The sequence below is a fragment of the Coturnix japonica genome, chromosome 1 (assembly GCF_001577835.2).
Source record: "Coturnix japonica isolate 7356 chromosome 1, Coturnix japonica 2.1, whole genome shotgun sequence".
Classification (NCBI taxonomy): domain Eukaryota; kingdom Metazoa; phylum Chordata; class Aves; order Galliformes; family Phasianidae; genus Coturnix; species Coturnix japonica.
In genome coordinates this window covers 158,400,264-158,424,229 of record NC_029516.1, presented here as the reverse complement: position 1 = coordinate 158,424,229, position 23,966 = coordinate 158,400,264, and the positions used below count along the sequence as shown (strand labels likewise).

General features: G+C 40.1%; 1 protein-coding gene across 1 annotated transcript; it reads right to left on the bottom strand.

The window, feature by feature from the left end:
• Positions 1-2,164: 2,164 nt before the first annotated feature.
• On the bottom strand, positions 2,165-23,010 carry MTMR6 (myotubularin related protein 6). The gene is made up of 14 exons (XM_015852101.2): positions 22,866-23,010; positions 20,711-20,827; positions 17,999-18,161; positions 17,223-17,380; positions 16,309-16,437; positions 15,160-15,294; positions 14,598-14,730; positions 10,748-10,857; positions 9,545-9,670; positions 8,236-8,285; positions 7,515-7,715; positions 6,718-6,852; positions 6,512-6,638; positions 2,165-4,524 (listed from the first exon to the last, which is right to left on the bottom strand). The coding sequence occupies exons 1-14, from the start codon at positions 22,887-22,889 to the stop codon at positions 4,264-4,266; spliced, it is 1,869 nt and encodes a 622-aa protein (XP_015707587.1). The 5' UTR covers positions 22,890-23,010; the 3' UTR covers positions 2,165-4,263.
• Between the last annotated feature and the right edge of the window lie 956 nt (positions 23,011-23,966).

Below are 23,966 nucleotides of genomic sequence, written 5' to 3'. Positions count from 1 at the left end.
ACAGCCTGTAAGTCCACTTGATTATAAGCCTCACTTGATTATAACCCGAAGAGTTAAATTATAAACAAGATTAAATAAAATGCTACACTCCCATTTCAAAGTTGCCATCAGGCCATTAACTACTAGAAGCTAGAAGTTTAAGAAGAAAACCAATAGATGCATATCCTCTTCTGTTGTTTGATGGCAGCACAGAACTACTTGGTTGTGTTCACCAGAATAGCTTTTATTAATCCATCTGAACCTGGAAACTGCCCAAGAAGCACGGCCCCGACCTTCCCCTTCATGCACCCAGTGCTGCTGGCCATCGGAACAGCTCTGCTCCCATAGATCTAATCTAAGGTTTCATGACTACCATCTACAACCAGCTACAGGCTTAGAACCATCAGCTACTAAGTACTGAGTCTTAAGAGCAAGCTTTGGGTTCTGACCAAAGGCTGAATCAACTACCAGCAGGGAAGAGCGATCAAGCTTGAAATTGGGTCACCTTTAAACCAAATAGAAAGCAGCAATGGCTCTTATGTGAGGCCCTCACAGTAGCTACACTTGTTCAACAACAGGGCAGGACTTCAAAGAGAGATGCTAATAGCATGGGTCCTGTGCTATTTTAACCCAGAACTTAAGTGCCTTAGTAAATTTCCTCAAGAGGTTAGTAGTCAAATCAAGTTACGCCAGCCCCACTTCCCCTCTTTTGTAAGGGAGCTCAGGGACTCCAACAACAGCACATATTCATTGTGTTAGTTTACCAGACCAGGAGCAGCAAGTTCCCAGAGCTCAGCTGAGTATCACTGTTTAATAAATGGCCTTCAGACAACAGCAGCTACAGAGAAACACCCCCATTTTCTGAAAGGCCTTCTGCAGTGAGTAAGAAACACACAAAACTGTTGCAGCTCGATTCACAATAGCTTTTATCCTATCGGATGTTATTTTAGGACATATGTTCCACATAAGATAGAGATGTGCAGTTTTATGGAAGGATCACTTCCCCATTTGAGCTCAAGACTTCAGGCGTTTGCCCTTGATTTAGGTCACTAGTAATGGGGCGTGTGGAAAAGGCACAGGCTCAGTGCAGCATTGCTGAATTAATTTCTTAGTCCGTTGATTTGGCAGCTGTCCTACAAAACAGAACAGTTGGATATTTAAACTTGTATTGAAAGAAGACATCATGACAACATGGAGCCACCTAAAAATAACCCCAACTCTTTCTGTACCAGCAACATCAGTATTTTAAGTCACCTCAAATATAACATAAAAACAGTTTTGGTTGCTCAGGTGAGACCACCAGCTTGTCAGCCAAAAGGTGCAATTTCTCCTCAACAGTGCTCTGATTAGAGAGAGAAAAAAGCTTAAATAAATAAAAACTAAGCTGACTTTACCGTGACCTTCTCATACTGAAGCACAGAATCAACAGGTGCCAAATTCTTGCAGCCAATGAAGCAGAATCAACCATAGCAAATTCTGTCTGGACCATCATATTCCCACCTGGTCAGTGAAGCAGCTATGAAGGTAGAGACACCACTGCAAATAGTTCTGAGCTGTGCTGGGCCCCTTCTTGATACCGCAACTGCTCCTGAAACAAGACGTCTGTGATGAAGACAAACTCACCCACTTCACTATGAATCAAAATCCCTTCTCCTCTCGGAAGGTTCCTGCCACAGCCATTCAGCTGACTCAAAGCACACAGCGCAGCCCTGCTGAGTCCCCGCCATCCTGCCAAGCTCTGTGCTGGAGCTCGCTTTGCTGCCATCTATTTACCTCACCACAGGTCCCATGCGCTTTAAGGTAGTTTTGGCTTGAGCCTAGACAGCAAAGGAGAACAGACAGCTGCCTCTCTGCAGGACCTTCTGCTGTTCTACCCAACCACCTTACGTAACTACCACATACTACTGCAGCAAGATACTTTGAACCAGGAAGTACTGTTTGTTGTTGGGCTTTTTTTGTTTGTTTTTAAATGAAGAAACAGGTTTTACGCATTTTAAGGCTAACTTAACATCTACCATCTTGATTTTTATATAAAACAAAAAGGCATCCCAACTGTTTTCTGTAAGTGACCTCTTCCAATGAAATAAGATCCCTTTAAACAGAACTGAAAGTACATCTTTATAAAGGCCTTCTATACAGGGGTATATTCGGATGGTTCTTAAAGTAAAAACCACATACACCAGTATTTGCAAAAAAGCTTAATATAATCTTTTGAGTCCATAAACTCTAAACAATAAATATGAAAAAATGTACATGGCACATCAGAGCGCTAAATATTAAACAGTTACAAATTGATAACATTGCCTATATTGTCAGTGACGTTTGTTCCACTAGTGTGATACAACACGAGCTTGATATACAGGATTTTGTTCAAAGGAAAACCGGAGAGAATCGAGTTGATACAGAAGGTGAAGGGCAGACAACAACTAACAAGGCACAGAAACCTCTTGCTGTAACCCCGTAAGGCACCACCGTGCAAATGTGAAAATCAAAACCCGCAGTGAAAACAAAACATCAAAACATGGTTAATGTAGTTTAAATACGACCATCTCGCTGAGAATAAAAAGACTTATGAACCTTTATTTACATTTATAGGCGTTTAGAAAATAAAATAGAGAAACAGTGACTTATACTCACCAAATACAGAGCTTAGAGTTCAATTTCACCCATACTTCACAAGTGCAATTCAATCGCCACCTATACCAGCCCTATTAACAGAGTCCTGCATCTAATCTGGTGCCAAGGGGACAACTGCCAATTATCTCACGTAATTTTAATAAAAGAGGCTGCAGGGATTATGAGGAGAATAAACTCATTCTCACATATCACTAAAAAGGATTTAAATCCAAAAGATAAACAACCAGCAGGATTAATGCAGGGATCTTAATGCCTGAAATATCCTTCTGTACATCCACTACAGATCCGGGCACTGACGTTGTACTTCTCTGTTCAGTTACCTGCTCAGAAAACCAGTCACGAGATAGAAACTGACAGAAACCTCCTCCCTTACCAAAAGGCCCCAGACAGAATTAAGTTTACATACGGTAGATTTTCCTTTAATTTTCTTTTTCCTCTTACATGCTCTAACATGTCAGGAAGTTCACTATATTCTGCTAGATGAAGGTTGCCTAACTCTGTATCTCCAGACTATACTGAAGTTCCTGTGCATTTTTAAGCTTGGACAGGTTTTCACAGGGTAAGAGGGAGCCTAATAACTCAAGTTTTCACTTAAAGAAAGTTTAGAACGAGGCACTCAGTTTCTCACAAGCTTCAGACACACAAACAGCAGCTTTTTTGTACTTGGGAGCCATGTTAATTGACTACACTTCCAAGATTTCCGCTTCCATCTCAGAACTTGGACAACTGCACTGCACACAGTTAAACAACCCGAATAGTCCAGTTCCATTCAGATATTGGCCAAGTTTTTTCCTGACACGTTTTACTCTTTCTTCTACATTTAAGTACTTGCCACGGATCAAAACATTCAAGATCAAATACATGACCTGTAGCTTCAATTATGCTCAACCTACTGAGCTGCAAGAGAAGGATATCAGGCCAATCTATGTTTTACACAATAGAGGAGCTGGGAGAAAGAACAATCTTCAGTAGTAAGTTAACATTCATAAAGCAATTTGCTGAAAGGCTACGCCAGCTTAGGCATGCTTCATTCCCTATGTCCAATCCTGTTTTAAGGAGAGAACACTTAGAGCAAATACAGCATACACAGAGTCAGGTTACAAACTGCAGTGGTCACAGACACCGGAATCACTGATCTGACAGGTTTAAGGCCAACAATTTCTGATCTGAAATACGTTATGCTTTTCCATGGCACTTAATATAGTGAATAATAGTACTGGGTGACATTTAGCAAGAATATACATAATTTTGCCATATGTGATGTACACACACACACACTTCAGTTCCCAAAATAGAAAGTTCAAGTTTTTTTTGCCCACAGAAAATCAATTTGTGACAGTCCACCTGTGTTTTCCTATGCTGGATAAAGCAAGGTTACCAATTCAATTTAGTGCAGTCTGACTTCAGTCCAAAGACGTATCAACCACTCCTTGATTTTTAGTCACTACTTACCAAGTGCATTTTAAAAGAAACAGAGGCAACTACACTTTTTTTATATATATATATGCATATAAAGAACAGCAAACACCTGACAACTAGCATGCTGTTCTAGTCTACATCAACAGAATTTGACAATATACAAATCATATGTTGGTCATGCAGCACAGACCCATCCTCAAAAACGACAGAGGAGCTCTGTGCCAGATTTCAACAGGTCATCCTGGCCACTCCGTACTCCAAGCTGACAATAGCAGGCTCAGCTTTCGAAAGCTCTTCCATGAATTCACTGTAGCGATTGTCTGCTGTGTTGCTGCCCTCTATAGTTCTTACAGCATCATTCAAAGGAATCAGAGGCTGGTCCTTCTTGAAGCACGGAGGGGTTTTCAGCATCACCGGTGCAGGATGAGCAGACTGCTGATGTTCCTTCAGAAGGACTACATCTGAATGCCCACTCTTCTGCTTTATTTTCTGAAATAGAGAACAGTTACTAACAGTAAGCACCACTGATACACTGATGACATTCTGGCTTGAATGTTGATGAATGCACTTTTGTTCACCAACTCAACATCTGCAGACCCCTTTATTATATACCCTGGACTAGATATGTAACTAGGTAATGGGTAAACCAACATTTTCCTGGTTTACAATAGATGCTACAAGCATCGTATGCTTACAAACAGCAGCTGAGCAGAAGAGACAAAGTTGCTTGTTAGTTCACAGTGAAGGAGAAATACTTCCAGGCTCATCCCTTGTCTCATTGCTATTAGGACAGGAATACATCTTGGAGTGCAGACAGAGGCCTCAATACTAACAGGAAGCAGGGAGCCTGCAGCAAAGGAGCCTCTTACAGAGTGAAAAAGCAGTGTAATAAGCTCTTCCATCCTTCCTAAAAACATCCTACAAGACTTGACTAGAAAGCAGGTAGGAAAAGACCTGCTCTGAAAGCACAGAGCAAGACAAGAGGGAAGATCTGGCTATGGTGTTTGGGTTTTTTTAAATTCAGACTGTCTCACTCATCACTGAGAGTTTGAAATAGTTCTTTTTATCTTCTTGTTGATACTTTCATGTTCCATTACAACCTACACTGAATCCAAAAGACTTCACTGTCTTTAACACTAACTTCTTTGAAGATGGAGACAGCAGCAGGAACGTCTATGACAATATTTTAAATTCATTCAGGTGAGAAATGCCCTTGTGAAGTCCACACCTTCCAACAAGGTTCTAGAAAAACAAAGTCTCCGTTCTGAATTTTCACCTTCCTTAATTTGCATCCTGCTTCATCTTAACTTTTCACTTTCATCCATCATTTATATAACACATCTAAAATAGACAACCTAGACTTGAAATAGAGTTAATTTTAAGAGTCCTGAATTCATTATATTAGGGTACAAACAGTTACATAAAAACATTCCCCCTCAAAAAACCCCAAAATAAGCAGGAGTTAAGTGATATAATTTCTAGCAACCAAAGGAAATACAGCCCTTATTTTGCACTGTGCAGCAGAAGACAGCAATAACAAACAGTGCCTTCTGGGACACAAGCACTATGGAGCAACAAGGTTGAAAAGAAACAAAAATGCTCAACCCCCTTCTGACAACTGGTGATGGTTTGAGAGGAATGCTATCTCTATCCAGAAAGATCCTGCTCCCTCAGCTGCAACACTTCAATGAGGGTGAGGAGGAGCAGACCCAGGGTCCACTCCTTCCAGTCACCCAGGTGCGTTGCTTGCACTTGAGCTCCCTGGGTTAGCCACACTTTTTCACCTGGTGCTCAACCATTGGTTCAGGTTGTGACCTGACAATTCCACTGCACGTACATTAGAAAAGTTTTTGAGTTTAAGAGAAATTATATGGGAGTTTAGCACCTTAACTGGCATATGACAGCATCAGTTATACGCCACTCATTAATCCACAGCAGCATCAGGTGAGATGGCCTGACTCTTTACTGTAGCAGACCAGCAGTCACAGAAACCTGTCTCTGTGTAATGCTTACTTGCAGACAAGAGTAAATCCAATGCATATATCCCATATTTAAGGTGACTTAAAGTTCTGTGCATCTGCATATGAAGCTAAGGAAAAAAGGACAATGATTTGGGCCTCCTGTTTGCATAGCTACAGCTGAAATAAAACATTTTTAGCCTATTTACTTTAGCACCACAGTTTGCAGCTATGATGAGTGCCTGTCACCTAAGGTAAGTTCCACAGATTTAACCTATACTACACAATCTCCAGGTAGTAGAAGCAGTTTTACAATTTAGTTTGCCTTACCAAAGGACGATATAATGTATTTAAAAGCATAGAAGCATACAGTGAAAGGTGAATTTAACACTATGTAGAGTAAGTAATGGGACACAGAACAATAACATTCATATAAAAGGTAGCATCATTAGTACAGACTTTATACATGTATTTGAAGAACACATCACAAGTAAATACATTAATTTTGTAATACTTACAGCTTCCAGTTGTTTAATGTCTTCCTCCAGTTGTTTATTTTGTTGACTCATGCCCATGATAAGATCATACACAGACTGCCTGGGATGCATGCTTCGGTCAAACTGATGGTACATATTTCTCCAAAACCTGCATGCAGCAGACAGTTAATAACTATGTGTAATATAAATAACACTGAAGAAAAGTATGGTATGTAGTTCTAACTTACTTGAAATTGAATGACACAGTATTAGGCTCCAAGAGAGTTAGATTTGGAGAAAAACTTGGATTATACAGAGGATTCTGGTATTTCTTTTGTTCATCTAGAAGGAAAGGCCACAGGGAATATGTCTTCTCTTTTAACCTTAAGGCAACAAGAGATCAAAGCAAGACACTGACTAAAAGTAAAAAGCAGAAGCTATTCAACACAGTAAATCCATCTTTGATTATTCTTCAAGTAAGTAAGTAAAAGGAATTAAAAGTATTTTAATTCAAAATTTATAATAGGGCTTATTCCTGTCATATGCTAATGTTGAACAAAAATATCAGTTATAGAAGAAATAGTGCTATGCAAGTCTTTCCTCATTGCAATAAATGAAAAAATAAAAGAAAGAAATGAGGTTGAAAACTTCCCAGAAGTTTTCCAACTGGAAGCATTGAGACATCGTATCATTACTTCCAAGAGTAATAATCGTCAGTCAGAAAGGCAAACAATTCTGAAGTTGCCTGAAAACAGACTAGGGGAAGCAATGAGGTGATGCTTTCAACTTCAGAATACCCATTTTCAGAAAAAGGGAGGGAGAAAGATGCCTTGGCTTCCCCTACAAAAGGTGAGCAAGGGATTTTCTCCCACAGTTACATACAAAAAAAAGCACTCAGCATGCAAAAGCATGAAAAGCACTGCTGTTCTTCAATGCACTTCAATGTCGCTGTCTCTCCTGGCAACTTAGAGCACAATAGAGAAGATTCACAGAAGTTCTTAGTCCGCCAAACAAGCAGACACAACGCATTACTTCATCTCCTTACTTCAGTTCTTCTCGTTCTTTTTGGCAGTTTCCAAGGAAGTTCCCAAACTGGCACGAGTGGACGTGTTCGTGGATCTGAAGGAGGAAAGCCTCATTGTACTCAAAGGCTTGTGGGAACTGCTCGGTCAGATTCCACACACTCTCTAAAAACTGAGTGAACACCGGTGAGATCTCCTTTGGATCACCATCCAACTGACAGCACCTGGAACAGGAACAGACACACTGCTTTAAGTCTGCAATTGAGAACAACTATTTTTATTTTAGCTGAAGCACATTATTTTGACACAACTTTCCATTTGGAGATTGAAGACCCTTTGAGAACTGGGACAATTCAACACCCAATGATATGAAGAACTGTTTTTAACTTGCCCTGATCACACACAACTTCTAAAAAAGTGAGTTATTTCATCATCACAAGTAAAGGTACATTTTAATCCAAGAATCTAAGAGCAAGGCAATAGTGACTTATGCCTGCAATAAAACAGCTACTCCACAGGTATTTAATTAAATAACAATACATGAAGTGCAATGTCTACTGAAAATCGCTTTCTCAATACACATTTTCCAGCAACAATACAGTAGTTTAACATGCACAAGCAGTTTTCTCCTTTTTTTCTTTATACAGATGCCCAAGTATTAAAGCAAAATGCCATCGCTCTTTTTTGTAATATCTGTCACTCGGTTCATTGTATACATTTCACTACATTGGAAGAGCAAACTACCTGTCAGAGAACTTGTGCCCGAAAGAAATCCAGTCTTTCTCTATCAAGACCTAGAAGGTAGAAAAAATAAACACAATAAAACATCTAGTGCAAAATGTTACTAATTCTTGTACCTACAGAATTAACCTCACAGGTTATCAGTGTACCGTATTTGAAATCTGACTCAACTTAACTACAGTGGGAGCAATTGTGCATCACTCTGTAGTTCCTTCATTTCCTGGAAGATTTTTTGCTTTCTTACATGAGATGTGCAAGTCATATTCCTAAAATTAGTAATAAGAGCTGAACAGGCTGACAATCAGAAACCTGCTGTTAAAACAGACACGCTTTTAGCACACGAATACTGCACAGTGTCACACCAAAATGGAGTCACATAAATGAATTATCAATTTACACAAAATTAACTGTTGTGTATGAAAAGTTTAGTATTGCTCTCCTGCTACTACAATTTCATCTTAACATTCTATAGCAGTAAAACTGCTACCATCACCACTAGCTTGTTTTATCACTTCAGTTGTAATATCAAGCACTAAACAGAGCAGAGGACTGATTGCTCACTGCAGAAGGTTTCCCAAAACTTCTAATCAAACGTGAGGACTAAAGACAAAATAAATGATTAGATGAGGTCCTTCAAGATCATTGACATTCTCACTATCTAAACTAACGAGTAGTTTATCACCAATTCCTCCTCACTGTAGCTTTTGCGGCTTGTGTTATTTGTGGCAGTTAGTTTGTAATGAATACAGGGAATGCAATTTGCACGTTAACTGAAGTGTTTCATGACACCAAACCATGTCAAGGACACAGCTGATCTTCCTACTCTGAAATTTTAAATAACCACACTAAAATCCTTCATTCATGAGGAGGATGAAGTACTTTAGGTTGCTAAAATATGTTCAGGTCTCTATGCTGCTGCATGATGGACATGAATGGATGTCATTCAGATTTTAGTGATACTGATTAGGGACAAATAATGAAAGCATGTAGCTGCTAGGACTTAATCTATCTCATAAGCATTTCAGAGTCCTTGTATTCATAGGTAAGCTTTTTGTTATTCTAGATCAAAGAGGCAGTTATTACATTTCCACATGGTGCCTAAAACAATTTGCTATTTGTATTTCAGCCTCATAGCATTTTAAATGCACAGTGCTTCCACACTGTAAACTATTTCTAACACAAACTCAGCAAATGTGATTTCATATTTGGAATCAGAAAAAACAAACACCATTTTGGTTACGCTGCTCACTTCTACACAAACATTTTACATCCTTTGATTCACAACAATTCAACATTACAACAGCTTCCTTACCATGAACCCCTTGATTGTTCTGTAATAGGAATCCAGCAAGAGAGCTCCAAGAGAACAAACCTGGGATGTCCTATCCCAGCCATCTGAGCAGTGCACTAACACACTGGCGCTCTCAACTGCTATTGCCTGCAAAACATTTGTTTCCTTGGTGAATGCTCTGCTGTTTGCACTGTTCAGACACAACTTAGCAAATACACATAAAAGCTATATTTATCCCAAACTCGTGGCATTGTCTATTTTATTTCACACTGCAAGAAAAATATTATGGGACAAGTTATTAGCTGCTACCAGAAATATAGGGATCTCTGCACTCAACTGCAACAAACTCCCTATTAAAGAAAAGAAATCTACCATCTTCCCCAATAAAGGTAACAGGAGCTTCTACAGCTGTTCCCATTTCTCTTTCCACCCCTTACAAAACTAGAAAGATCCTCACAATGAACATCAAGAAAGAAGTTCACTATGCATTACATAGCAGGCAGTTCTAAAACAAAGAGTTAAGGACCAGGAAGCAGTCAGCAGCTTCGGCTAAGAATTTAAATCCTGTTACACCAAATAGGTCAGGATCATCTCATCTTTAGGAGAGGCATCCACTTTTAATTAAGGTATCTTTTGCTACTTCACATAGGAAAAAAGAGCCTGTTTTTTTGTTTTCCCCCCCTTCACATCAAGCCCTCCATGTCAGAGGTGCCTGGCAAAGACAACTGGGAGTTTTTAGCTTGGAGAAAGCTTTAGGGAGACCTCATTGTACCCTTCCAATTCTTGAAGGGAGCACATAAACAGGAGGGGTAATGACTGTTTACAAGGGTGGTCAGTGATAAAACAAGGGGGAATGGCCTTAAACTGAGACAGGGGAGGTTTAGGTTAGATGTTAGGAGGAATTTTTTCACACAGAGGGTGGTGATGCATTGGAACATGTTGCCCAAGGAGGTTGTGGATGCCCCATCCCTGGAGGCATTCAAGGCCAGGCTGGGTGTGGTTCTGGGCAGCCTGGTCTGGTGGTTGGTGACCCTGCACATAGCAGGGGGGTTAAAACTAAATGATTTTTGAGGTCCTTTTCAACCCAGGACATTCACAGAAATAAAGCTATTTCAAGTCATTCCCTCTCTGTGAAGAAAAGAAATTGTATTTGCAGAGCTTTACATTTTACACAATATTATAGCATGTCAACCTGCCCTGAAACAAAAGCAGCATAAAAAGTACCTTGACTAGGAAGACAGCAGCATCCAACACAGCTTTGATATGACGCAGCCATCCAGAATTCTCCAAACCAGACAAGAAGTCATTGACAGACAAACCCTTTGTGCCACTGACTGAAAGAAAACAAGAGATGAGAAAGCTGTAAGCAGTTGCAGCTCATCCTGCAATGGAAAGAGTGCATCCAGCAGTATAGGATTATTTTTCTATGTTCTAAGCTGATTTGACATCTCTTTTAGGAAACCACCACACTCAAATGATTAAGAGAAAGACAGTACAAAGTATGCTTTTCATCCAAAACTCTACTCCACAGAACTATGAGCAATGACAAGTGATGAGACTAAGATCTTCACATAGATCTGACAGACCATCCAAAGTAAATACGTTGGTTACCCCCAGCAGGGAGCTATAACCATTATCCTATCAAGAAAAGGGATATAAACTCCAAAGAGCATCCCAGAAATACTTACAAATTATTACTAGAACTAACAAAGTAACTGCAGCCAAAAAAAAAACAGATACAGTTTCAAGCAGTCAGAATGTGCTTCATCACCCTCTCAGCTCTGCCAAGAACAAAGTGAGTGCAATACAAGGAGAAGGTGATGAATTAAAAACCATGCAAATATTGTCTGCCTTCAGAACTTACGTACTACAGAACCAAACGATGTTCACCATTCTCCCACAGTGCACTTTGATCCCACAGCAGTAAGACCAACTGAGGGAGAAGTGAAGAACTCAAATTAAAGTCAAGCTGCTACAGTATAGCAGCAAGAGGCGCAGACCAGATAGAGAAGGCAATACCTACAGGCATTATTCATGACTTCACACCTACATTCTGCAGCTTAAGGCTTAAAGCCTAAACTGTTAGTGACAAAATAAACAGGCCCCCAGCCCTCAGTTTGCTTTCACCCAGATATTTTTGTCAAAACCAGCTTTTGATCAGCATTTTCAGCTTGGAAGAAATACTTCAGTATCTTCTGTTTCTCAACTTCTATCATTTCATAACTCAAGGCAAAAATAAAAAAACATATGCAAAGAACCACTAATTAATTTCCTATTTTTGTGAATTAACACAGACATATTATACTACTAAGGGTGAATCAAAGAAACTGCATTAACACCTTTGTGCTAAACAATCATTTCCACTCCTTTAAGTTTCCCAAAAGTAAAAGACTGTTTTTGGCACCATTAAGTAGTTTAGCTACTTCACCATAACTATTCTTTAAGATAATGTTGGCTATGGGGAACCCATCATAAAGACATGCCCTGCACGCACATGGGCCCAAAGGACAATGTTGTTCCATTACACATTCGTCCACACTGTTTTAGAAAAGCTTTGTTCCACTGTATACAGGACCTTTAAAGCAGCAGCTGAATCAGAAGAACAGACTGAAAAGCCCCCTAACATGCTCCATTAGAGAATGATGTTGCTAAAGATCCTGTCTTATTTTTGCTTGCAAATGGAATACGCATCTCAGCCCTTTCATTAGATTATGAAGGAAGTCAGGCAGACAAAGAACTTAGGATCAGAAACATGCTGAAGGAAGAACAGTTGTTTGTTATAAATAAAACCGAGTACAGTCCCAGTTAGGAAGATTTGAAAGAATAGGGTCATTGGTATCACACTGTTGATTAGAGAACATTCAGTTCTGCATATCTAGAAGAAAGCCCAAACACAGAAGTTAAACAGTACTTCCCTCATTCAAAGTTACAAAGCTTTCTCACAGACTTTCCTTCCTGATCACCTTACTAACACCGTATTTCTGCAGAGATATACGAGGTTACTTACTGCATGCCTCTCTAAGTTTTCAAAGTCCTTCCTGCCACTAAAGATGCATATTTCATGTTTTCCCTGGAAGACATAATTCCATTCTCTTCTCTTCCCCTTTCCAGTATCCCAAGAGGTAACCAGTAACAGCATCTTCACAGTAAGAACAGAAGTTTAAAGCGTAGAGGAAATACAGGACAGCTACTTTGTCACCTTAAACAGCTTCAGGTTTTAAACTTCCCTATCCAAAGAAGTAAGCTGCTAAAAGATATCCCTGAAAGTCAACAAGACTTAGATGAAAAGATTCACGGCACAGTTCAGATTAATACTCTCTGGCTTGGAACTTGGTACAAACACCAGCAACAAAAACCTGCCAGGAAGAGTTTTGCCTTTACTGCTCCTATGTAAAAAGTAGAGTTTAATGGATTCAGATCAATAAAACAATCCAAGAGATCATAGATTTCCAATCATTTGTCTTACTGCTGCTATGTAGGGCTTTCTAAAATCTAAAGGCACCTCAGTTTAACAATCCTAACCTTCAGATCCAGTGTATCTCAAAGAAAGTCTGAAGGGACAACGATAGCAATGTTCAAAAGCAAAGTGATTTAGCAAGCAAACTCTTACTGCAAGGTCTGTTTGGCAACAAGTACAAATGGAGGAAGCTGTGATGACAAACTGGAAAACATCTACTCACAGACCAGCAGAACAGAGATGGAACAACTGCTTCCATTTACCCCAAAACCTGAATTAGAGAACAACTGCAGAACTGTTGAGATATTTTGGTGGTTGTTGTTCAATTTACATAAACCAATTCTCCACACAAGTTCAAATGCAAAAGATATGCCATCCTTAAGGAAACGTATTATTAAAGAAAAATACGCTGTAAGGATCTGTTGGTAGGATGCTACATCAAGCAGAAACAGAATCTAAAACGTTACTGTAAGGCATGCACTCGTGTGTCATTTCATTATGCAGAAGCAGTACCTTAAAATAAACCAACATTTATGAGCTAGTTCTCTGGAACTGAAGAGATTCACAATAGAAATAAAGATGACCTCATACTTCCAAACAATTGAAGTTCAGGCTCACATTGCTCATCTTTCCCTTCAATAAAGGATATGCAGGAATAACCACCAAAAATACATAATCAAAGCTCAAGTATTATTTCACATAGAATGCCTGAGAAATAGGTTAACAGTAGATACAGGCTCAACAAAAATGAAGCAAGACCACACCACTGGCCTGTAAAATTTTGTAATCATCATAGCCAGAACATCTTCACTACGACAAGCAGAAGCTTTCCCCACGCCTGGAACCATAAGGATAATTCTAGAAGGCAAGTGCTTATACATACACACTATTAGTCACACTTGTAAGTCTCACTTCTGCCTCTGTACTCTAATTACAGCATTAGTATTCCACCAAGCGTCTTAGATTTGTTTTCAGCTGTTTACCTTAGTAAAACATTAAGGAAACTAATTAGAAAAATATCACAAACATAGATTTCTGCCTCACTGCTTTCACCATACTGTGATGAACTGGGTCACTTGGTTCCTTCCCTCACCCTCTTCTATCAAACATTCTGCAAGATGCATCTACAAGCATAGGAGTGGTTTGCCAAGACGAAGAGTTCAAGTTTTGGACAAACCACACAGATATTCTGAGTTCTGCACAAGTCAGTGCCCCTTGAACAATTAATGTTCTATAAACAAAGATGCACGTACGTATGCAAACTATTTCTCTCTCTCTCTCTCTCTCTCTCTATATATATATATATATCTTCACATGCCTGTATGTATATACATATGTATAACTGGAAAAGAGAGGTCTTTCCCATAAACCCAACATAGCAACTAAGTTCACTCAACATAGGTGCCACTCATTTCTTTCTTCAAAACGAAACCACTGGGTTTACAGTTTAACAGTAAGGTTTAAGGTAGTTCACTACCAGAACGAAACAGTCAGCTGGTGCTAAATGTGAAGCTTGGATAAAATGCTGCAATCTCAATACAGTTTAGACTGTTATTAAGTTTGTCAGAACACTTACTTTATTTTCATAAGCACTATTATATTACAGTTAGAACATACCTTCCAGAAGTTTTTGTAAGCTGGATCTCATTACATGAATATTTTCAATTCCAACAAACTGGAACCTAATGTTAGAGTAGTTGTCTTCGTTTTCATAGCCCTTCCCAGCAGCTCTGTTTGCCATTGCATTAAGCTAAGAACAACAAAATCAAAATACTGAAAATCAGCATTCAAGTTGATAATTAGGAACTAAAATCATGCAGTTTCAGTGGAAGACACTGGGCAGAAAACACACAAGAGCACATACTATGAATCATGTCTAGAAGACTAAAAGCTTGTTAAACGTTCAGCTATAAGAAAAGGCATAATACATGGAAAGTAAAGTCTACATTCAAAGCTGACACATCTGAACAATGCATTTGTGATTTTCCTGTTCTCTCCTCTGTTCCCCCCAGCAATAAACCCCCCCAAAATGTCATTCCTAGCTGTTAAAACAGCTTGGATCTCATCTTTAAGGAACAGCTAACACAGTCATGTTTAATGTGTAACTTGGAGAGATTAAGAGTAATCTCAGCATTCTTCTAACATGCAGGAAGAGAGGCTAGTCTGTAGACCTACGTACCTTTGGCCTGGTGTCCATAACATACATGAAACGATTTGAAGGATTTGCTTTACTGATTGCTTGCAACATGTGCTCATCTTCCAGGCACCTGGCACTGAAGCCTGAGAGAGGTTGGCTGCATCTGCAAATTGCAGCCTACAATAGAAAACAAATAACAGGTTAACATCAGTTTAATATCAGTATTTAAAAACACTTCCCGTAAGTTTAAGAAGACTAAACAATCTAAATAATTTTATTTGACAGACAGCCACACTGATAGCTATTTTAACCTGCAGATTTTAAAGCAGATAAAGCCTACAATTTAAACCTAAAGTTTTATCAAAACATTGTTTCCAGGCCTATCCATGGGGGCAAGGTACCAGTTTACATAGTGAATTTTAACTGCAAAAATTCAAAAAGTAGAGGCTAAAAAAATTAGAAAGAAGCACTTTGGTACCTTAATAAAGCAAATTTCTCTTGATATGAAAAATTACAGCTAGTTTTACTGTTTCGTGTATGATTTTATTGTTGTAAGTATATGGTACAGCCTAATGTAGCTTTTACCACGTCCCTTTTGACAATCTATTACCCTTGTGAGGCAAGTTTTCCAATTAATAATCACCTTCAAATGTATCCACTAACTCAATATTTATTGTTCAAAAATTCTTCAGCTCACCAAGGTGACAATCCTGCTCTCCCTTCAATGATACACTTATCTAGAGGCAGGCAGAAGTTGCTTCACTGTCTACTCAGCCCTGTAAAAATCTTACTTTTCACTCCCGAGCTCACTTTTCTCTTTGCAAACTACTCCTTACTGGATAAATTATATTATTTGGAATTATTTTCTTCCCCCTTGCCCATTCTGACATAACAAACTTTACTTTCAGTGTATCAAGAACTTGACAAAATCAGTTGGTCTTATGTTCAGTTTCTGAAAGCTTTAACAGATTCACCTGATTACTGAAGGATTTCTGTTAAACTGGCTTAGCTTAATTAAGCATCTTGTTAGATGCTTATGTATTAACTACTAATGTTGACCCCACTTAAGGTTATCATGAATTATATTGTTCTAATTCAAGTCAGAGTACTTACTTGCTTTCTTACTCTAAACTATCAGCAAGTGTTGAGAAATACTTTTCAGACCACCTACATTAAGAAAACAGACCATACCTTTTTATCTTTATGATAATAGGACAACACTGGGAATCTTCCTTTGCTTCGGAACTTGGAGCTACCAACAATTATGGGTTTGCTTGCAGTTCTGGGAACATAAAGTTCTCTAGGATAAGTTTCACAGATCTGAAAGATAGAGGTGTATTTGAAACATATTTATTTATTTTACATATATATAAAATATATACACACAAATATATATAAGCACAATGCACAGATCTGTAACTAGCTACAAAATCCTACACTAGTTTTTTTGCACCCAGCTTTGAGAGCAGTTAAAAGAAAACTCCAACATAGTTCTCTACATACACGCAAGTATCTCCGAAGAGAAAATATAGACAAAAAGGTATAATTTGAGGTCAAATTGAGAACCAATAACTGCTAAAATACACTGCTATATCAGCATTCACCTTAAGAATTCAATTCTTTGGTAGAACTGTTAAGAATGTGTTCCAAATAAGATATCAAAGCCATTCCCGTCATTTTTTTGAAGTTGCAGACCACAAAGACAGACAAAATCTATTCTGGGAGGCACCTGTAGCACCAGAGCCATCATCTACCACATCCAGCACTGCAGATCCTAAAGTAGAATCCCTTTCAGAGGAGAGCAAAACTACAGAGCACCTGAATCACTGAGCCTGGGCTTCAAGCAATTAGGTCTACTCAATTCCAAAGAACACATGTATCCATGCACACATACTCTGAGTGAGCCCTTTTAAAATCAACTTGAGTTAGACAATAGTGAGATTGATGACTGATGAAGGAGTTAACTCTTTCCACCTGGAAGTTCTTTGCTTGCACTGCAAGCCAAGTGAATTCATAGTATTACAGTGCCTTCTGTTGGACCACAGCCAGAGAATAAAGCAATAAACAGGCACAGAGCAGAATATTTTCTCCACTACAACCCTTACCTTATAATCACGATTTGCGTCCGACAACTGCCAGTAATCGTTTGGCACTCCCATTCTCTTATATTCTTCTGCTAGATCAATAAGCTGCCAGCCTTTGACTTGCTCAGATTTATTTTGCTTTGGATTATAGGAGAAGGCATACAGCTCTTCATATTTTGCTAAAAGGTGAAGAAAAATAAGATTGTGTAATGAGCTGTCCCCAAAAACGGAGGGGTAAAAAAAGGTTGACAAAGCTTGAGTTGAAGAAGAGTCAAAGAATGATCTGGGTTGGAAGGGACCTTAAAGCCCATTCAGTTCTAACCTTCCTGACAGGACTCGCTATTACAGCTAAATTGACAGAGTTATTTTAGCATCAAAACTTCAGATTTTCATTTTTTTCCATTGCATTAAATCAGTAACACTAGTACTTGTCCAGTAACATTCAATCTATGAACACATCAGTTTAAACAGACTATATGTATTTATATTCATAATTAATGATAACATGTGAAATGCAGAATCTACAGGAATATTGCATTCTCTTGGACACCAGAGAGCTACAAACACCAGACGACACAAGTTTCTGAGCCTGTGTACAGATTAGTAACATTTATAATAATATAATTTATAATAACATTCATTAATAACATTTTTTTTACATATCAAACTTTTTTAATGCACATTTCTAAAAATAAATAAATAAATAAAAACACACATAAACCCACAGATGGAATTTTTCTCACCAACTTATTACCCAGGCATAAATCACAAAGTTTTCTGCAGTTAGAAAGTCTCACCTGTTCTTGACAGCTGCAGTAAGGAGTTATAGATGTCGTGACAATCTCTCTCTCTGGGAACAACGAAGTGGACTACTCTGAAGTTCTTACACTGGATTACAAGGGGGCAGCCAGAAGTAGTCAAGGGAAGCTTTTCCACTGCAGCAATGTGATGATGTAATATCTAGGGCATACAAGAACTCACAGTGTTAAGCATGCTGGTGAAAAATGAGAACAGCACACTATATTCAAGATCAGAGATAGGAGAGATTAAACTTGAGAGATAGGAGAGATTAAACTTATGGCCTCAAGTTGCGCCAGGGCAAGTTTAGGTTGGATATTAGGAAGAACTTCTTTACAGAAAGGGTAGTTAGGTACTGGAATAGGCTGCCCAGGGAGGTGGTTGAATCACCATCCCTGGATGTGTTTAAGAGCTGTTTGGATGTGGTGCTCAGGGATATGATTTAGCAGAGGGTTTTTAGAGTTAGGGTACTGGTTAGGCTGTGGTTGGACTTAATGATCTTCAAGGTCTTTTCCAACCTGGGTAATTCTATGATTCTATGATTAAAATACAAAAACAAGCCAAACAAAGACATAACACAAGTCCTTCTAAAGGTAGAAATCAAGAACTAGAACTCCACGGGGGTAATTTCTATAGCCCTGCTAACTGAACCCTACCTATTTGGACCCTGCCTAATTGGATACAAGATGTTTGACCTCTTTTGTATATTATTCTTTTTCTTTAAGAGGTCTAAAGGAACATGCTTCCTTGTGCTTCACAGAACTGTGAAATAAATGAGAGGAAGTAACAACATACGGAAGACAGTGAAAATGTTAGGATTAGAGTACTTAGCATTGTTTGCCTGTCAGTGCAGTTAAAATATAATATTTTGTGCATCAGTCATGTACTTACATCAGCTTTCTAACATTCAAGCCAAGAGTACAACTTCAAATCACCCACAGGGATAACAGAAACCCCTCCCGTACTATTATCCATTGTGTTTTTGTAGACATGACAGTCTTAATCAAGTGACTTTCAACTACTTTTGCAAAAGACTGTCCCAGCAATGTATATCTGTGCTAAACCCACGGAAAGTCTGGGAAATGCATGAGAAAGTAACAACTGCTCAGTCCTGGGAAGAAAGCCACAGATACATTACCTCATCTGAACAAGATGTTCTCAACAGCATTTCAATTACTTCACCAGAGCAATCATCTCCTCCTCATAAATATTGATCAGAATTAGTTATCTCTAAACTATGCTGCCAATTATGCATTTATAAAGAGAGACATTACTATGATTACACTTGATAGTTGCACTATCATCGCATAAATGCTTTATTCCAAGTACAGGTTTAATATCCCTGAAGTAAGACCTTTAGAGCAGTGCACAAGCAGACACAAACAAGGCTTCTGAAGCTCTCTCCAACATCTCCTTGCACATCAAATGATAACAATTAATAGCAACACCATACAAAATTGTACACTGGATCCAAGAATATAACACTGAAAAAGTTTTTTGTTGCTTGAAAACACCAGATAATCAGGCTATGTGCTTAAGTGTTAGAAATGAACATGAAGATGATCAGGGAGCTGGAGCACCTCCCCTATGAGGACAGGCTGAGGGAGTTGGGCTTGTTCAGCCTGGAGAAAAGAAGGCTGCAGGGTGACCTCATTGCAGCCTTTCAATACCTGAAGGGAACCTATATCCAGGAGGAGAGTAAACTCTTGGAAAGGGCTGACAATAGCAGGACTAGGGGAAATGGTTTTAAGTTAAAAGAGGGAAGATTTAGGTTGGATGTTAGGGGGAAGTTCTTCACTAGGAGAGTGGTTAGGCCCTGGAACAGGCTGCCCAGGGAGGTTGTGGATGCCCCGTCCTTGGAGGTGTTCAAGACCAGGTTGGATGGGGCCCTGGGCAACCTGATCTAGTAAATGGGGAAGCTTGGTGGCCCTGCCAGGCAGGGGGGTTGGAGCTTCATGATCCTTGAGGTCCCTTCCAACCCAGGTCATTCTGTGATTCTGTGAAATTCCACCTACATAAAAAACTGCAAAGCATGCCCAGGGAAATGAGGTTTTGTCCTGGAGAAGCACAGACTGGAGGGCAATGAACTCGGGTAGCTGTGCTACAGTGGAAGCCAGAACTTGATGCACACACGTGCCACCAGGGAACAGGGAAGAGAAACTATTGGGAATTATTGCACTTTGCCCGTGCAGTGATGGTCACAGTCACCAAGGAGCTGCAGTCCCCTCAGAATTCTTTCATCCTAAAGATGAACAACCCTCTGAAAAAGCGCACAGGACCAAAACTAACTCATTAGATTTTGCTGTCTCATTTAAGCCAGGCAGGATCTGGTATGATAAAAGTAATATAGAAGCCTTAAACCTAAAGCTCAAGTTACCTACAATCTCCCATACACTGTGAACTTTGGTGCAAGTCAGATGTTAAAAAATAAACACCACCACATTTGGTCAGGAATACAAGTGAAGGTTATAGAGAAGAAACAACAGCAACTTTGGAACACAGTAATTGTTTTCAGCATCATATGATTTCAGCTGCAAAAGTGTCATGCAAGTGTACAATCTGGGTTATTAAGTTACTAAGATATCATGAACAAGGAGAGTGTGGGGAATAATTAAACTTAGATGAATGTTTTAGTAAACAGAGTCAATGTTCAGGAAGAACCAATACACCCAAAAACACACTTCTGAGCCACAGGCAATTGTTATCCTTACCCAAGTCTCTCTCTGGTTTGCATCTATGAATAGCAGATGAGTTGCTGTAAGGTACAGAGTTCCTGTCAGAGACTTATTGCTGGTGCTGAACCTATCCAGTAATTTCACGTGTTCTACCTGTAAGAAAAACATGGCAGAAAGCAGAACTTAATATTTAGCTGCTCGGGTTATTTATTTATGGTTATTCACATGGACTGCTGTATTTTATGGGAGCAGTCTCACACATTAACCATTTTCTGTTGCTCACATATCAGTACTGTATGAACAGCTCACCCCAGATATACCTCATATATATACTCAGATATATCTTCTCCACATGGCTGGCTGCATCCTCATCACAGCTTTAAAAATAATGCTCCTTGCTTTTCTACTACTGTTTATATCATTCCCAACTTTAGAGGCTTTAATTACAACAACTTTTCCTCATAGGTAAAATAAGTTATAATGCAAACATTATGTTAGAAATAGAAAAATATCTCCCAGAAAGGCAGGGACCATGCTTGAATTTGAAGTGAAGAGACTTCGAGTTTGAAGCTTCCAAGGACACATTTCTTCTGCTGACATTCCATCGGCATTGTTGCAAAGCAAACTTCAAATACCCTTCATCTTATCTGGTGCCTGGAACTTTAGTGGCTCCATTTGCTTTGTTTGAGGCAACCATTACATGATTCCAGAAAGGAGCACAATGAATGGCTTATCTCTGTGCATTCCTGTATTTCTTGGCAGCACTGGCTCATTAGCACCAATTTGAAGTCCAAAGCCATGTAATGCATCCAAGAGGATGCATGGAATGCAAGCATCAGCTCACAGCCCCTGCTACTACAATATTCGAGCTTTGGAAGGCAAAATAAAGGGAGGGGGGAGGGGGGGGGAGGAAGGAGAGGGGGAAGGAAGTTGCATATATCTGTAACTCAAAATATGTTATGCTGCAATCAGCAATGTACCAGTGCTCAGAAACAGAGCACCGTGATCAATATAGCAGAGTGCAAACGTGGAAAATTATTATCAGCAGATCTGCACTGCGCTCCCAGCAAACTGACGAGTGCATAGAAACTCTTCATGTAACAGAACAGTTATTCCTTAGCTCTATCGGAGCACTGGAACAGGCTGCCCAGGGAGGTGGTGGAGTCTCCTTCTCTGGAGATATTCAAGACCCACCTGGACGCCGACCTGTGCGACGTGGTGTAGGGAGCCTGCTTTGGCAGGGGGGTTGGACTCGATGATCTCTAGAGGTCCCTTCCAACCCCTACAATTCTGTGATTCTGTGATATGAGGACAGCATCAGCACTCCAACTCCTTAAAGCCTTCCAACTCTGATGGCCAATTTCTAGATGTACTTTGCTTACAGATAGATTAAGTGTATTTTAGATCCAGCCTCCATAGATGATATGCTCAGTAAAACCCCACACAGCCAGCTCTAATGGGTACTCGGCTCAACAAGCGCACACCTGCTTCAGGGACATGCCTTTATTTACATATATGTATTTTTTAACTATAAATCTGTTGTTCAGTTTTGAAGAGAATGGAGCCACAAAATCCTGAAGACAGCTATGGAGTTTTAGCACATCTGCTAACAAGGTTCACTTAAGGAGGTAGAAGTAACATGCTGGCTGTAACCAGCACTAACAAGCCAGTGATACAGATACACATAATCAGATACCTTGATAACATAACCCAATTCCCTTGAAAGAGAATAACCACACAGCTCGTTAGGACTGGGAGTTACAGATTAAAGACAAAAAATAAAGTGTTTCAATGTTGGAAATGAATTAGTACAGAAAGGAAAGCTAAAATTCTCTCTGATGCCCTGTACTGAAGACACTGAAGAATCACCTTATATCAAATAATGAGATAAAAATACGCTGTATCATTCAAAGACTCATTACCACTTCAATTAGGAAAAGCACGTTAATCTCCCAGCAGTCAGAATGGAGTCCAAATCATGCCTACACATGCACTGACCTTGTAGGGCACCTAGTGCAGTGGCCAGACTTAAATATTATAATAAAAGACACATTTTAGCCCTAAAACCCATCATTTTAAAACAGACTGGAGGGGCCCGGCGAGGCTGGGACACGATGGGCCCAAGCACACCCCACACCCCCACCCCATAAGCAACCATCCCGGCTTTAACAGCACCGTCACCCCGCGGTACCTTGGTAGTGCGGATGTGCTCCATGACGGCCCCGAGGCTGAACACAGCACGCAGAGCCGGGCCGGGCTGCCGACACCTACTGCCCGTCACCTACTGCCGCTTCCGGGCCGGGGCCGGGCGGAGCCTGGAATAATGGCCTACAGCGCCCCCTGGAGGCGGGAGGCTGCGCGGCCCGACTTGGCCACTGTGGTGGTGCCGTGTTGTGCTGGTGGTGACGCAGGGGGTGTTGGCTGTTGGGTTTGGTGTTGTGTCGTAGCGCTTCACTCTCATCACCCAGTCACAGAATCAATTATCAAGGTTGGAAAAGACCTAGAAGATCATCTAGTCCAACCATTACCAATACTTCCCAGCTAAATCATATTCCTCAACACAACATCCAAACGTTTCTTGAACACTCCCATGGTTGGTGACTCCACCACTTCCCTGGGCAGTGCATTCCAGTGCCTGACTACCCTTTATGAGAAGTAATACTTCCTAATGTCCAGCCCTCCATAGGAGCTGCTGTTGGGGGAGAAGGGAATGAGCGTGCAGTCCTAGAATCAGAATCAGTGTGGGTCACAGAATCACAGAATCACAGAATGACCCGGGTTGGAAGGGACCTCAAGGATCATGTAGTTCCAACCCCCCTGCCTGGCAGGGCCACCAAACATACACATTTACTAGATCAGGTTGCCCAGGGCCCCATCCAGCCTGGTCTTGAACACCTCCAAGGACGGGGCATCCACAACCTCCCTGGGCAGCCTGTTCCAGGGCCTAACCACTCTCCTAGTGAAGAACTTCCCCCTAACATCCAACCTAAATCTTCCCTCTTTTAACTTAAAACCATTTCCCCTAGTCCTGCTATTGTCAGCCCTTTCGAAGAGTTTACTCCCCTCCTGGGAGTAAGTTCCCTTCAGGTATTGAAAGGCTGCAAATCTTGTAAATGGGTTGGAAAAGATCATCCAGTCCAGCCTTAACTCAAACCCTGACACCCACATTCCACATCAGTCAGTTCTGCACCCACACAGTACTGAACGCCTCCAGGTTCGGTGGCTGCACCGCCTCCATGGGCAGCCTGTGCCACTGCCTCACTGCTTCGTCTGAGAAGTTTTTCCTACCTTC